Here is a 15,949-nt window from a genome sequence, read left to right as displayed (position 1 = left end):
CCCAGAGAGGTCAGACAAACAGGCAGAGCAAGCCCTGGTAAACAGGCAGAGCAAGCCCTGGTAAAAACACAACACTTCCACATCCCTCATCATACACAGCATCTCCAATCACAAACACACTTTTTATTGTGAGCGTTACATGTGGAGAAACACAGTGATGATCATTCACATGATCTCACTTCCATTTGCTGTAATAATGTAATTATGGTAAAAAGGGGAAACCATCTCTCCATAGACTCAGACCCAACATGACAGAAAAAGACAGATAATGGCACCAAACCATTTCACAAAGACCCTGTCCATTACAAGCCATTGAGTTGCTCACCTCAAATAGATCCAGTGAGGGTGAGGAGGATCCCTGGCAAACCCTCTATAGGGCCTGCTACAGATGCTAGATCTTAAGTTAACCAGATCCTCACAACAGGAAAATAATCCTGCAGCAACAGGAAATGTTCATTATTATGTGGATAATAACTAATGGACATGTCATACTGACACATAACGCACCGCGACTTGAACTCCTCTCCTGTTTTTAAGTCCTCATGGTGTTCATGCAGAACATGTCTGCTCTGTTCCCCAACAGCTTGATGTTTTAAGGCTATGTGATTACATGTCTCTTCGCATGTGAGTTGCCACAACACATTATCTTCATCAATGTGAATGTACTGGAGGAGCCATGAGTCATTCCTGCCCATGGACGGTAAAGAAGCTGTTACTCACATACGGCCCAGCCTGAGATACACACAGGAGCTGTGTGTATGCATTGTGTGTGTGTGTGTGTGTGTGTGTGTATGCATGTGTAGACCCCTCTCTAGACTGGAGAAATGCAGACTGGACCATGCAGTGCACAGCCACACACAGCCACTCACTCCTGGGTGCATTCCATCAGCCACAATGTGTCCGAGAGGGTCTGATCCTAGTCCGCCTGGCTTTTTCACTCCTCATCTCTGTCAGCAGGGTCCAGGGTCATGGCTGCTCTATCCTCCTCTCTCCCCCTGCCCTCGCCCTGCCTGCCCTGCCACCCAGGACACAGACTGCTCAGACTTGTGTTGTCCTCCAGGACAGTACGGGATGGAGGAACCAGGTTGAGGGAGGGGACCATCAGGCAGAGTCAGTGTGTGTGGAACCAGAGGGACATTCAGGTCCTTTGGGTGGTGGATCATTCATGATACACACAGGAAACTGTTGAGCGTGAAAACCCCAGCAGCGTTGCAGTTCTTGACACACTCAAACCGGTGCACCTGGCACCTACTACCATACCTCGTTCAAAGGCACTTAAATATTTTCTTGCCCATTCACTCTCTGAATGACACAAAAAATCTTTCTTTAACCGGTCTCCTCCCCTTCATCTACACTGATTGAAGTGGATTTAATAAGTGACATGAATAAGGGATCATGGCTTTCACCTGGATTAACCTGTTATTAATGTTTTGTACACATGTTTATACAGTACACCGTTTTTGGATGGTTGTTTACTGGTTGTTGTTACTTTAAAGGATTTACAAGCATAACATGAACCACTGACATTATTCATGGCACCGGTACTGTTTATATTTATGTGCAGGAGCTCCACAATACTTTTGAGCTAATATTCTATAAGAGGAACAGGAGCTCAAGCAGTAGAACATTTTGAGCTCCTGCCCAAGTCAAGCACTATGTGTGTGTACCCTGTGTGTGTGTACCCTGTGTGTGTGTCCGCTATGGAGTTGGAGTGGTCTGTAGATGTGTGGCAGCACAACATGGAAAGTGAGAAAAGTTTGCCTTACAGAAGCTGTTTGTTCAGGGAGACTGTCAGCAGGCTGATAACATGGACCCACTAGTCGATGACAGCAGGCTGCATGGGCAACATAATCTAGTCCTCAGTGTTGAGTCAACCACTGACCCATCTAGATTCACTAAAGCAGCAGTTCATCTGCACAGCCACAGACACAGCTACGCCTTGTACTCATGTATTAAATCTAGCTCTTCTCTTCTTTATGGTTGTCATGCCATGCCATCTAATGTACTGCTATTTCAAGTGGCTAACTAGGGGAGGATGGAGGATAAAGTGATCCAGGAAAGGGGGTTGGGTAGAGGAGGAGGGGGTCTATGGTGGTTCCAGGGGCCCCTCACCCTGCTCTGAGAGAGATGTGTGTTGGCACCGCACGCCCCTCCGGCAGGCAGTGGGCGCGGGGCTTGGGGCAGAAGGGTGAAATGTCACAGACGGAATGCAAATCCAGCCTGACAACTTGTGCAGAAAACATGTTCTCTCTGACTCTGAGAACCTTGCTATTTCACAAAGCCAAATGAACATATCAGCCATGCAGTGCCCCGGGCTCCAATTGGGTTATTTTTAAAAGAGTCACAAAAAATACAGCCCAGCTAGCGTTACATCATCACAGCCCTTTGTTGCTGCTGTTATCCATCTTCTCCAGCTCAGAGCTCCACCTCCCTCCCTCTCTACACACCTGTCTCCCAGGAGGAGCTCTACACACGTGGGTTAGGGTAAGTCGGCCATCTGGAGTCTCGTTGTGGTAGAGCTGATAAAACAACTACACACTGACTCCTGTTAGTCATCTCCGATACTGTATGATCAGATCAGATCCAGCATATTGAGCATCATAACATGCTGGTTGGTTCAACCTCGCCATGATCATTTCCTATCCATGATCTGCAATGCAACGCGTCAGTGAGTCCATAAGCTATTTTGTTCAGACGTCCATGTGACCCATGATTTGTGGTTCCACGTACGAACGAACGGTGAGCCTTGCTCTGCCATGTGTATTTGATTCATAGCTCACGGGTTTATCTCCAAGTACATGATGTCCACTGACGACGACCCGGCCAGGGCCAGCCCAGCTCAGTGATGTCACACAGTCACAGGGGCCGGGACATGGTCCTCAGTCCTCCATGTCATGTACTGTATGAGGAGTCAGGGATACTGAGAAAAGGCTCTGCCTACCTGCCAGGTCTAGTGGGTCGATGACTAGCTGTGATGGCAAGGTCATGCCTTCTACAGTCAGACCTGAAAAATTGTTGTCGGCACAACTGGTCCAAGCACACCAAGACTCGTGAAGAGGGCACGACAAAACCTATTCCCCCTCAGGAGACAGAAAAAATTTGGCATGAGTTCTCAGATCCTCAAATGGTTCTACAGCTGCACCATCGAGAGCATCCTAACTGGTTGCATCACTGCCTGGTATGGCAACTGCTCGGCCTCCGACCGCAAAGCACCACAGAGGGTAGTGCGCGCGGCCCAGTACATCACTGGGGCCAAGCTTCCTGCCATCCAGGACCTCTATACCAGGCGGTGTCAGAGGAAGGCCCTAGAAAATGTTAAAGACTCCAGCCACCCTAGTCATAGACTGTTCTGTCTGCTACCTCACGGTAAGCAGTACCGGAGCGCCAAGTCTAGGTCCAAGAGGCTTCCAAACAGCTTCTACCCCCAAGCCATAAGACTACTGAACAGCTAATCAAATGGCCACACAGACTATTTGCATTGCCCCCCCGACCCTGTACCGGTGCCCCCTGTATAAAGCCTCGTTATCGTTATTTTACTGCTGCTCTTTAATTATTTGTTACTTTAATTTCTTATTTTTCTTTAGGTATGTTTCTTAAAACTGCATTGTTGGTTAAGGGCTTGTAAGTAAGCATTTCACTGTAAGGTCTACACCTGTTGTATTCGGCACATGTGACAAATAAATATGATTTGAACTAAGAATCCTCATACTGAAGAGCACAATTAGAACAATAACAAACCACTGAATAGCATTACAGAATATTATTCAGCCCATTAGCCCATCCAACCACCTCAGAATGGGATTACAGAAAAATTATTCAACAGCCATCTGCACTCAGTAATGTGGCACAAGGCTGTCGTACTACTACGACGACCAACTAATAATAACCAAGGCTGCCAAAAGACACCAAGAACTGCGTTATTAAGCCTTTCTATAACAAAGCCAAAAGCTGCCGAGCCAATAGACCACTGGGCATAAACTTCCCAGTCCGCAGAGACAAAACAATGCCCCGGCCAGACAGTCAGGACCACAGTGACACCCGTAGCTATCTGAGATGTCTGCACGCATGGCCACAAATAGAAGCTAATTGCTGCTGAGACATCAGCTGAAGCAACAGATTATTTTTAGGGGCTGTTCAGTGGAGTGAGAGATCTGATCCCAGACCAGAGTAGACGAAGGAGAAGGAAGAGAATTTATGGAAATTTGTGGAAGGGGATTTGTCAGGGATCAGGGAGGAGCGGAGTGGGGAACACAGTAGGCCCATGTGCACAGCTGAGACAGCCACACATCGCAGCCACATCAGCCTGACATCGGCCTGACTACTCCCTTCAGCTCCAATCACGTCACTGCTTACTAAGTTCCTGTCGTCACCGAATTGGGCTGGAATCGGAAAACATCCCCACATGTCCTGCTGCTGTGCCAGTACAAATTAACCCATTTTGATGTCAGTGTCTTTGTTCTCTGCATATTTCTCCCAGTAAAATAACCTAATCTGTGCTGTATAAAGCATAGCATTATTAATATATATCTTATCTAGGGCTTCTATTTCTATGTTCTAGAACATGTTCAGTGTCTCTAGCCTTGAGTTATTGCAACAACATCAGGTGATATAATTAAGCAATAAGGCCAGAGGGGGTGTGGTATATGGCCAGTATACCATTGCTAAGGGCTGTTCTTATGCACCACGCAACGCAGAGTGCCTGGACACAGCTCTTAGCTGTGGTATATTGGCGAGATACCACAAATCCGAGGTGCCTTATTGCTTTTATAAACTGTTTTTTTTTGTCATACCCGTGGTATACTTAAGTGATAATGCCCGAGAAGCCGGTGTTTGGAGGATATATTGGCACGGGTGTTGTTAGGCCCAAGACAAAGTCGAGGGCCGGCAAACCATGCCAGTATATCCTCCAAATAACGGCTTCTCAGGCAGTATCACTTAATTATACCACAGGTGTGTTATTTTGATGAATTTATTCATTCTGAATCTATCGACTCTACCCAGTCGTTCGTTCTAAATGCCATACTGGCTGGCAACGTTCTTATCCCTTGCTTGCTAGCTAGCCAACTACGGCGAACTTACAGCCACGTCAAATGGTGCAGCCAGAATAACAACACTGTAGCTGCATTTGCGTAAGCTGTTTTCTAGTGACATTTATTTGGATACATCCATAACAATGAGCTAATGAGGTGCAATTTCACCTAGCATAGAAAATGTGGTCTCTATGTCAGGACAGTGTTGTTCAGGAGCTAGCCAATCACTGAAGCTGGAAAGACTGCAAACTAACTGCACTTCGTTTTGTTTGGCCTGTTTTCTATTGATATATCCATAAAAATGATACTGATTCATGACTTCGACTGGCTGAGAAAAGCTGCCTGCCTGTCTGTCTCATCCCGACACGTCCATTACTATGGGACAGCTGGAGATCCAATTTGAATATTGAAACATTGCTGCAAATGTCAGAGACAGACAGCAAGATTTATACATATCTCCACTGTTGAAAACTAAATGTTAGTCTAAATGAAATGTGAGAAAATGTCTAAATGCTTTTGATAACAGAGATCAAGTTTATAAATTGCCTGGCTTGGCTGATAAGACAGTGGATTGCACAGTCAGATGGAACAGAGTGAATAGGCATTTTAACATCAGATTTAGCCGGTGGTAACCTGTGGAATAAACACTGGCTTGAATGCGGTTTTAACCAATCAGCATTCAGGATTAGACCCACCCGTTGTATAAGGTCTGATATACCATGGCTTTCAGACAATCAGCATTCAGTGGTCAAACCACCTAGTTTATAATTGTATTGTGATCACAGCAGCATTTCAAATCGGATGAGGTACCCATGAGGAGAGATGGCTTCCTGTCATAGCAGACAGCTGTAGTACATGGAGTAGAAGAAAGATGACCTTGCCACATTTTGTCACATGTACATCTGTCAACTCAACTACTCCAAATGGCCCAGAGGCTGAGGCACTACAATGTACACCCTAACTCCACAATCCACACTAGCCTCTAGTCTACAAACATCAGAATCCTCCTAGATTTAACAAAAATTGTTGGCGTAATCAGATTAATTCATGGTGGGTTTTAATTGGTTGCTGTCAAGAAATATCAGGCTTAGGAGATACATCGTCAGCAGAGATCCATAACTTATCAAAAGCTGATTAAAACAGGATGCATCCTCCACTCATCTGTGCTAGTGAAGAACACACACTGAACTGTGTGTGTGTAGTTGACAGGATTGTGGCATTTAATTGTGAATGTGTGTGTCAGTTTGAGATGAGAATCATACGAAAAAACCTGGAATGAACTATGAACCTTCCAAGGTAGGATGACATCTCTGTACCTCACAAGTAGCCTAATGCGGCTACATTTGAACACGCAAGAGGGGTGACTAACTATGGTGTTACCACTATAACACTAGCAGTATATCACATACAGGCTTTTTATTGATGCATTGTATTTTACGAGGCAGATAAATTAAAAACAAATTCTTATTTACAATGAAGGCCTGATGTAAGATATTTATCTTCAACCATCCATGAGTTCTACTGGAGTAGACTACACGGTGCCAGCTGGTGGTGATCCATGGTAGTGGTACAACCATCACATGACTGGGTGAGTAAGATGAATTGTTGCACTCTTACAGAAGCCTAAGCCATAGAGATCTAAATCTGAGAGGTCCCTCTCCAGCAATGCTCCTCCTGTTTTCAGCAGCACTGTAAATGTGAGATGGAGTGACGGCCCAGTGTAATGATGGGTCCTGACAGCTGAGCAGAACAACACAGGCTGACAGCGCCCTGTGTTGTGTAACCAGCCCATTGTTACCACTCTGTGGACTGTCAGCGCCATTAACATTCATAGGAATCTTTAACGAGCCAGCCAGCCAGGGACACAGAGGCCGTCGGCGTCTTTAGTGTAGTGCTGAATGGAGATAGGTGAGAGAGAACATGGTGAGTTGGATAGTGTGTATATTAACAGTAGCTGCATCGTCACACTCAGGAGGTATAACTGCATGTCAACCGTATGTCAAAGACCAGACAACAAAGAGCGGAAGTCAAGAAGAGTCTTAGCAGTCTGGGGTGAAAAGGATGCTGGGATTGGAGGGCTAGAGGGGACTCTGCTAATTAACAGGAGAAGCATAGGAATTGTGTGTTTGATGGTAAGAGGTCACTAACCACACCTTCACTTTAGATACTCCTGTCAACACCAACTGATCTACATGTGATCAGGTTAACCAGTCAAACACACCGGCCATCTTTTTGACCTATGATTAGTTTGTTAATCAATGGAGAAGCACCCAGTCATTGAGTAATCTGACTGCCACTGTCTGTTTTACATGTGAGTAGCATTTACAACCACCAGATGGCAGCATGGTATAGGAACTATTGCCTCTGTACAAGCTGCTAAAGAAATATATTCATGTTTACATTTTTAGTCATTTAGCAGACGCTCGTATCCAGAGCGACTTACAGTAGTGAATGCATACATTTCACGCATTTCTTTTGTACTGGCCCCCCATGGGAATCGAACCCACCATGCTGGCGTTGCACACACACCATGCTGGCGTTGCACACACACCATGCTGGCGTTGCACACACACCATGCTCTACCAACTGAGCCACAGGGAACACCATGCTCTACCAACTGAGCCACAGGGAATGTCAACACTGTATTTGAACTTTAAAGACCCATTATCAAATTAACATATTATTTCTGCATATTTGCAGTCACGAAACCAAGGTTATATAACTGATATTTGGACAATACAAAAATACTCAATGTGCCTGAATAAACACTTGAATCACCACACATAAGTACCCACCATCCATAACAACCCAAGTACTTAACATGTGATTGACTAATCCCTTAAATGCAACAGTGTTTGATTTCCATTATATGGTTAACACCACAAATCCCACTGGATGAGGGTCTATTGACAGGGAGGGACAACTTGTGTTGGAGCCTGTTGTGTCAGGCCAGTGAGTAAGGGGAAAAAGAATGAGCTAGAAATCACAAGAATGTGAGATATACAGTCACACACACACACAGAGAGAGAGAGACAGAGACAGAGACACAGAGAGACACAGAGAGAGAGAGAGAGACACAGAGAGAGAGACACAGAGAGAGAGACACAGAGAGAGAGACACAGAGAGAGAGACACAGAGAGAGAGACACAGAGAGAGAGACAGAGAGAGAGAGAGAGAGAGAGAGAGAGAGAGAGAGAGAGAGAGAGAGAGAGAGAGAGAGAGAGAGAGAGAGAGAGAGAGAGAGCAAGCTCGGGCGGGCGAGAGTGAGTGGGCACGAGAGAGAGGGGCGGGCGCAAGCGAGAGAGAGCGGGGAGGGCGCGAGAGAGATTTGACTATTATCGATTGTTATGAAAACTTGAAATCGCCATGCCGATTAATCGGTCGACCTCTACTCATGATATAGCATCATGATACTTAGGTGCCGATTCTGTATGTATTGTGATTTGATACTGCAATTTTGTTTGCCATTTGATGTTCCAAACATATTGCTCACTATATGTCTGCTGCAGAGAGACGAGAGAGCATGAGAAAAGGAGTTTATCAGTCGTGGAAATAAGTGTTGAAAACATGTTGGCTCCCTATTTAAAAAAGGCAGAACAAGCTATAGGATGAAAAATACCAGGTACAGCCGACTAGCGCTTGCTAACGTTAACTTAAATCCAAACTTGGAGACAAATGAAATACAATGAAATAATATTGATTTCTCCCCGATCAATAACCTCCACCCCCTTTACCTTCTCTAACTATGTGACTAAGCGTCATTGACCAGTACCTTAACACCGTACAGGATAGGCAGTGTGGGAGGGAGTAGCCTAAACAGTAAGAAATAGGGAGCGTTTGGGACTGACAGGCTGACACCGCCTTACCTCGACCAGCTGCATGAGGTTCTGGAAGAACTCCTCCTCGTCGATGCTGAGCTTGCCGTCGTGGTAGATGATGCGGTAGTGCTCCACCTTGCCATCACAGCTGACACACAGGGTGTAGTCCCCGGGGTAGTTGGTGCTCTCCCTCGCCAGGAACAGACCAGTCTCTGGGGGGTAGAGGAGGCGCTCCGCCTGCTCCCGCGTTATCTTACCATGGAACCATCTGGAGAGGGACACGAGGAGGAGAGAGAGAGGGACACGAGGAGGAGAGAGAGAGGGACACGAGGAGGAGAGAGAGAGGGACACGAGGAGGAGAGAGAGAGAGAGAGACACGAGGAGGAGAGAGAGAGAGAGAGACACGAGGAGGAGAGAGAGAGGGACACGAGGAGGAGAGAGAGAGGGACACGAGGAGGAGAGAGAGAGGGACACGAGGAGGGGAGAGAGAGGGACACGAGGAGGGGAGAGAGAGGGACACGAGGAGGGGAGAGAGAGGGACACGAGGAGGGGAGAGAGAGGGACACGAGGAGGGGAGAGAGAGGGACACGAGGAGGAGAGAGAGAGGGACACGAGGAGGAGAGAGAGAGGGACACGAGGAGGAGAGAGAGAGGGACACGAGGAGGAGAGAGAGAGGGACACGAGGAGGAGAGAGAGAGGGACACGAGGAGGAGAGAGAGAGGGACACGAGGAGGAGAGAGAGAGGGACACGAGGAGGAGAGAGAGAGGGACACGAGGAGGAGAGAGAGAGGGACACGAGGAGGAGAGAGAGAGGGACACGAGGAGGAGAGAGAGAGGGACACGAGGAGGAGAGAGAGAGGGACACGAGGAGGAGAGAGAGGGACACGAGGAGGAGAGAGAGGGACAGGACACAGAGCTAGGGCCTTAATGGACTACAGAAATTAACATACCAAGGTCATCAAAATACATAAAAGGGCAAAAAAAATATTTATAAGTAGAGGGGAGATCTACTCATTATTATTGCTAGCGTGCAATGTTGGCCATGTAACACTCATACAAAGCCCTGTATTAAAAGAGTTGATAAACAGTCAGCCATAGACAAGGGGACAACAGCAGTAGATCAGCATAATGTAAGGCAGTGGCATTTCTAGGCAGTTGTGCTTAGAGCAGTGGAGTGAGTCTGTGTCTCAAGGAACCAGTGTGTAAGTGCCTTGGCGTAAACAGGAAACACAGACACAGAAAAACACACATGGGCAGGCAGAGTCAGAAACTGACACAGGCTCTGCAATAACAGGAAAATGCAAAGCAGCTCAGGCCAGGCAAGACACAGAGCAGGGCCTGCCAGACCTCTATTCACAGAGAGGTGAGACCTCACTGAGGAGAGGAGGCTTTTAGAGAGAACAGCACAGTGTCTTTCATCCCCTCAGAACAGTATATGAAACATGCCCTCGGCTGACCGCAAGGCAAGCTGCAGGACACTGGACTTAGAAAGCTCTCTTAGGGAAAACACACATGGTTCCCTTCTTTGTTTTAGCTCAAGCTATTAAACACAGCCTCCATCTCACCTCATGTATAAGATCTACAGGCTTCTACTGGATAAACCCCACCCCTTTGGCTTTTTCCTTAAGATCATTCATCTCTTATCTGTAGTAGACCCTAACACAGAATCCCCCAGCAGTATGGAAACCGGAGCAGCAGGAGGTCCACAGGGGTCTTTCTGGGGGCTGGTGAGTTAAGGGTAATCAAAGTGTGTAATTGATTTACACACTTCCCTCCCTCTGTTGCCCAGCACCAAGACAGACAGAGCAGGGCCTGTGCAAAGCGGCTTAATGCGGAGGGAGGATTGAGTTGATTAGATCAGCGGAGCTGCTTCTCCATGGACAGCAGCCTCCTTAACTCCCATTAATCTGAGAGCAGGCGCCAGTAAGCCAGCAGTCAGCCAAACACTGAGTAGCCAACAGCCAAAACACAGGAAGAGCACACAGGAGCTACCAGCCAAACATATGACCAACCAGTCAAACACAGGAGGAGCAACCAGTCAGACTATTTAATGAGGAAGCAGGGAATGTAATATGCCATTTATGTTTCAGTTTGTGCCATTCAGTCGGGAGAACAGGCTGCTAGAAGTACGGGGGAAATAGAGTAAGGAAGGACAGTGGGGACGGAGGCCTTTTGCCAGTCTTCTTTAGGGTGGTGCTGTAACCCCCTCTCCCTATCAACAGAGTAGATGATTACCAGCAGGTGGCAGCAGTGAGCTGTGAGGTCAAAGAGCAGCATCTCTCAGGGTGTGGAGACCAACAGACCCAAGAACCCAGCTGACACTGTTAGTTATACAAGCCAACTGGGACATCTGTTACCAATTCATAATAACATAACCCCCGTCAGACTCACACCACTAACCACTCCTCTCTGAGGGGATCCACAGGGCTGATGTATCATTGGCTGTATTTACAGAGAGTTTGCTCTCTTACAGCTGAAGGAGAGTAGGAGGGCAGTGGACTCTGCTCAGTCCCTCCACTGGTGACCTCTACTTAATAAGGACAGCAAACCCACTCACTCACTCTAGTCAGTTCCCTGTCCAGTGGAGTAGCCTTGCCTTTGTCCTTCCTTGTAACACTTGACTGGTCACCCTTCACCACACAGCTTGAGCTTCCCTCTCCTCAGCTGGGCAGATAAGCTCAGAAGATTGAGATGGTGGGGGAGAGAGTCTGCAGTGTGTGTGTGTGTGTGTGTGTGTGTGTGTGTGTGTGTGTGAGAGAGAGAGAGAGACACACACTATGAGTGTGTTTTGGTCCAACACGTTTGTGTGCAGCAACCTCAGCCTTGTGCTGTGTGTGTGTGTGTGTGTGTGTGTGAGAGATAACTCTGATTACCTCCTGGCCTCCAGTTTTATACCATTTGCATAAGTCTCATTTTTTCCCCTCTTTTGAAATAGCTGGCCCTTCAGAGAGCCCGATTCAAATCGCAGCGCCACTTAGCACCACCCACATTGGCAGGCAGCCACCCAGAGAGCAGACGGGACAGAGAAGAGGTGGTAAAAAAAATAACAAATATATTACCAACGTCTCCTGTCAGGCCTTTGTAACACCCCCCCCTTCTAATGAACTAAGCACCAGTCATACCTTTATCATACAGTGAAACATGGGAACTTCTCACAGGTAAGGGCACATCTTACGTGACAGAGGAGCAAGGTACTATCGTGTACTTACGGCATAAGACTGAGTTTTCCCCCTGACTTGACCCCTTCCCTTTTCTGGACGTAGTTAGCTGGGATGGTGCCCTCTCTGCCCACTGTGTTCTTCGCTTTGTACCAGTTGGGATCCTGAAATAGCAGCAGAAACACCCTTTAAAACCTCTACCGGATCGGTGTCCCCCCCACAGGACGGTTGAGCTAACGTAGGCTAATGTGATTAGCATGAGGTTGTAAGTAACAAAACATTTGCCCAGGACATAGACATATCAGATATGTGCAGAAAGTTTAATTATTGTTCTTCTAACTGCACTGTCCAATTTACAGTAGCTATTACTGTGAAAGAATACCATGCTATTGTTTGAGGAGAGTGCACATTTATGAACTTGAAAATGTATTAACAAACCAAATTAGGCACATTTGGGCAGTCTTGATACAAGATTTTGAACAGAAATGCAATGGTTAATTGGAGCAGTCTAAAACTTTGCACATACACTGATGCCATCTAGTGGCCAAAATCTAAATTGTGCCTGGGCTGGAATAATACATTATGGCCTTTCTCTTGCATTTTAAAGATGGTACAAAAAAAGTTTGTTGTCTTTTACCAGATCTAATGTGTTATATTCTCCTACATTCATTTCACATTTCCACAAACTTCAAAGTGTTTCCTTTCAAATGGTATCAAGAATATGCATATCCTTGCTGCAGGTCCTGAGCTACACAGCAGTTATATTTGGGTATGTCATTTTAGGTGAAAATTGAAAAAGGGTCCAATCCTTACAAGGTTTTAACACAGCTGTATAACTACACAAGTCCAGCACCATAATGGTTTTACACTTACATTTTCACAGTATAGAAAGGTGAGCCTTGCTTACCCTGGTGACTCCGATTATGGTCAACACATCTCCTTTACAGAAAGGCAGGTCCTGTTCATTTGTGGACTGGAAGTTGTACTTGGCTACACACTCTGTGCCAGGCAACCATGGCACCTAGGTCAAGAGTGAAGAGGAGAAGCTGTTATAAACACAGATTGACTACAGTAAAAGGTTACAGATAGTCATAGCTTGGATGAGTGAATTGCATTTGTCATTGACACTAGGGAGAAATTAAATTGCAATAGGGTTACAATAACACATTACAATCAAATAACACGTTATTAGAAGCATTTAAAAAGGTCTACTATTCAAATCTTAAATAAGCATGCCCACTCAAAAAAAAAATGTAGAACGAAGAACAGATATAACCCTTCGTTCGCTCCAGACGTGACTGCCCAGCACAAAAACATCCTGTGGCATACTGCATTAGCATCGAAAAGCCCCCACGATATGCAAATTTTAGGGAAGTTAGGAACCAATATACACAGGCAGTTAAGAAAGCAAAGGCCAGCTTTTTCAAAACAGAAATTTGCATCCTGTAGCACAAACGCCAAAAGGTTCTGGGACACTAAAGTCCATGGCGAATAAGAGCACCTCCTCCCAGCTGCCCACTGCACTGAGGCTAGGAATCACTGTCACCACTGATAAATCTACGATCATTTCAATAAGCATTTTTCTACGGCTGGCCATGCTTTCCACCTGGCTACCCCTACCCCGGTCAACAGCGCTGCACCCACCACAGCATCTTGCCCAAGTCTCCCCCATTTCTCCTTCACCCAAATCCAGATAGCTGATGTTCTGAAAGAGTTGCAAAATCTGGACCCCTACAAAATCAGCTGGGCTAGATAATCTGGACCCTCTCTTTCTAAAATTATCTGCCACAATTGTTGCAACCCCTATTATACTAGCCTGTTCAACCTCTCTTTTGTATCGTCTGAGATCCCTAAAGATTGGAAAGCTGCCATTGGTCATCCCCCTCTTCAAAGGGGGTGACACTCTAGACCCAAACTGTTACAGAACTAGATCTATCCTATCCTACCTTTCCAAAGTCTTCGAAAGCCATTTTAACAAACAGATCACCGACCATTTCGAATCCCACCGTACCTTCACCGCTATGCAATCTGGTTTCCGAGCTGGTCATGGGTGCACCTCTTCCCCGCTCAAGGTCCTAAACAATTTCATAACCGCCATCAATAAAAGACAATGTGCAGCAGTCTTCATCGACCTGGCCAAGGCTTTCGACTGTCAATCACCGCATTCTTATCGGCAGACTCACTAGCCTTGGTTTCTCTAATGACTGCCTCGCCTGGTTCACCAACTACTTCTCAGACAGAGTTCAGTGTGTCAAATCGGAGGGCCCGTTGTCCAGACCTCTGGCAGTCTATGGGGGTGCCACAGGGTTCAATTCTCAGGCCGACTCTTCTTTGTATACATCAATGACGTATCATTCTCTGATCCACCTCTACGCAGATGACACCATTATGTATACATCTGGCCCTTCTTTGGACACTGTGTTAACTAACCTCCAGACAAGCTTCAAGCTTCCGTAGTCTCCAACTGCTCTTAAATGCAAGTAAAATTAAAATGCATGCTCTTCAACCGATATCTGCCCGTACCTGCCCGCCCGTCTAACATCACTACTCTGGACGGTTCTGACCTAGAATATGTGGACAACTACAAATACCTAGGTGTCTGGCTAGACTGTAAACTCTCCTTCCAGACTCATCAAGCATCTCCAATCCAAAATTAAATTGAGAATCGGCTTCCTATTTCGCAACAAAGCATCCTTCACTCATGCTGCCAAACATACCCTCGTAAAACTGACTATCCTACCGATCCTAGACTTCAGCGATGTCATTTATAAAATAGCCTCTAACACTCTACTCAGCAAATTGGATGCAGTCTATCACAGTGCCATCCGTTTTGTCACCAAAGCCCCATTTACTACCCATCACTGTGACTTGTATGCTCTCGTTGGCTGGCCCTCGCTTCATATTCATCACCAAACCCACTGGCTCCAGGTCATCTACAAGTCTATGCTAGGTAAATCCCCGCCTTATCTCAGATCACTGGTCACCATAGCAGCACCGACCCGTAGCACGCGCTCCAGCAGGTATATTTCACTGGACACCCCCAAAGCCAATTCCTCCTTTGGCCGCCTTTCCTTCCAGTTCTCTGCTGCTAATGACTGGAACGAATTTCAAAAATCCCTGAAGCTGGAGACTCATATCTCCCTCACTAACTTTAAGCATCAGCTGTCAGAGCAGCTTACAGATCATTGCACCTGTACATAACCCGTCTGTACATATCCCGCCCAACTACCTCATCCCCATGTTATTTATTTTTGCTCCTTTGCACCCCAGTATCTCTACATGCATTCATCTTCTGCACATCTATCGCTCGTGTTTAATTGCTAAATTGTAATTATTTCACCACTACGTCCTATTTATTAGATGGGCTATGTACAGGCCACTATGGCCTATTTATTGCCTTACCTCCCTAATCTTACGTCATTTGCACACACCATGTAGACTTTTCTATTGTGTTATTGACTGTACGTTTGTTTATCCCATGTGTAACTGTTGTTTTTGTCGCACTGCTTTTCTTTATCTTGGCCAGGTCGCAGTTGTAAATGAGAACTTGTTCTCAACTGGCCTACCTGGTTAAATAAAGGTGGGGGGGTAGCTATGCTGGTTTGTCCTACACGCTGTTCAGACCATATAGCATGTGGGCCTATTCTTTAGGCATTAACTGAGGCTCCTACGTCTAACCAGTGGTGTTGTGGCATCAATGTTGTAAATAACATCTTCACAGGAGTCATGGTTGCATGTTATCAGTTAGAGGCAATGACAGTACAAAGCAGCATGTGTGTGTGACACAAGGTGCGTCCAAAATGGCACCCTATTCCCTGGAGGCTCTGGTCATAAGTAGTGCACTATATAGGGAATAGGGTGGGACGCAGCCACTATCCTCATATAACCTGGAGTATTCCTGAAGCAATGCTCTACGCACAGCTCTCTGTATGTCTGATATCGT

The 15,949-nt window shown here is 46.2% G+C and overlaps 1 protein-coding gene across 1 annotated transcript in view; it reads right to left on the bottom strand.

Moving 5' to 3' along the window:
- Window positions 1-6,870: 6,870 nt before the first annotated feature.
- The window catches only part of LOC145864320 (tyrosine-protein kinase CSK), a 31,999-nt gene continuing 22,920 nt past the window's right edge, over window positions 6,871-15,949 (bottom strand). The window contains exons 3-6 of the mRNA XM_082969942.1: window positions 12,914-13,027; window positions 12,058-12,170; window positions 8,897-9,116; window positions 6,871-6,924 (exon numbers count right to left, since the gene is read on the bottom strand). Coding sequence (XP_082826068.1) covers window positions 6,871-6,924; window positions 8,897-9,116; window positions 12,058-12,170; window positions 12,914-13,027 — 501 coding nt within the window. The remainder of the gene's footprint in view (window positions 6,925-8,896; window positions 9,117-12,057; window positions 12,171-12,913; window positions 13,028-15,949) is intronic.

This window comes from Salmo salar, chromosome 26 (assembly GCF_965601325.2).
Source record: "Salmo salar chromosome 26, fSalSal1, whole genome shotgun sequence".
Lineage (NCBI taxonomy): Eukaryota > Metazoa > Chordata > Actinopteri > Salmoniformes > Salmonidae > Salmo > Salmo salar.
This window is presented reverse-complemented; position numbering and strand designations above follow the sequence as displayed.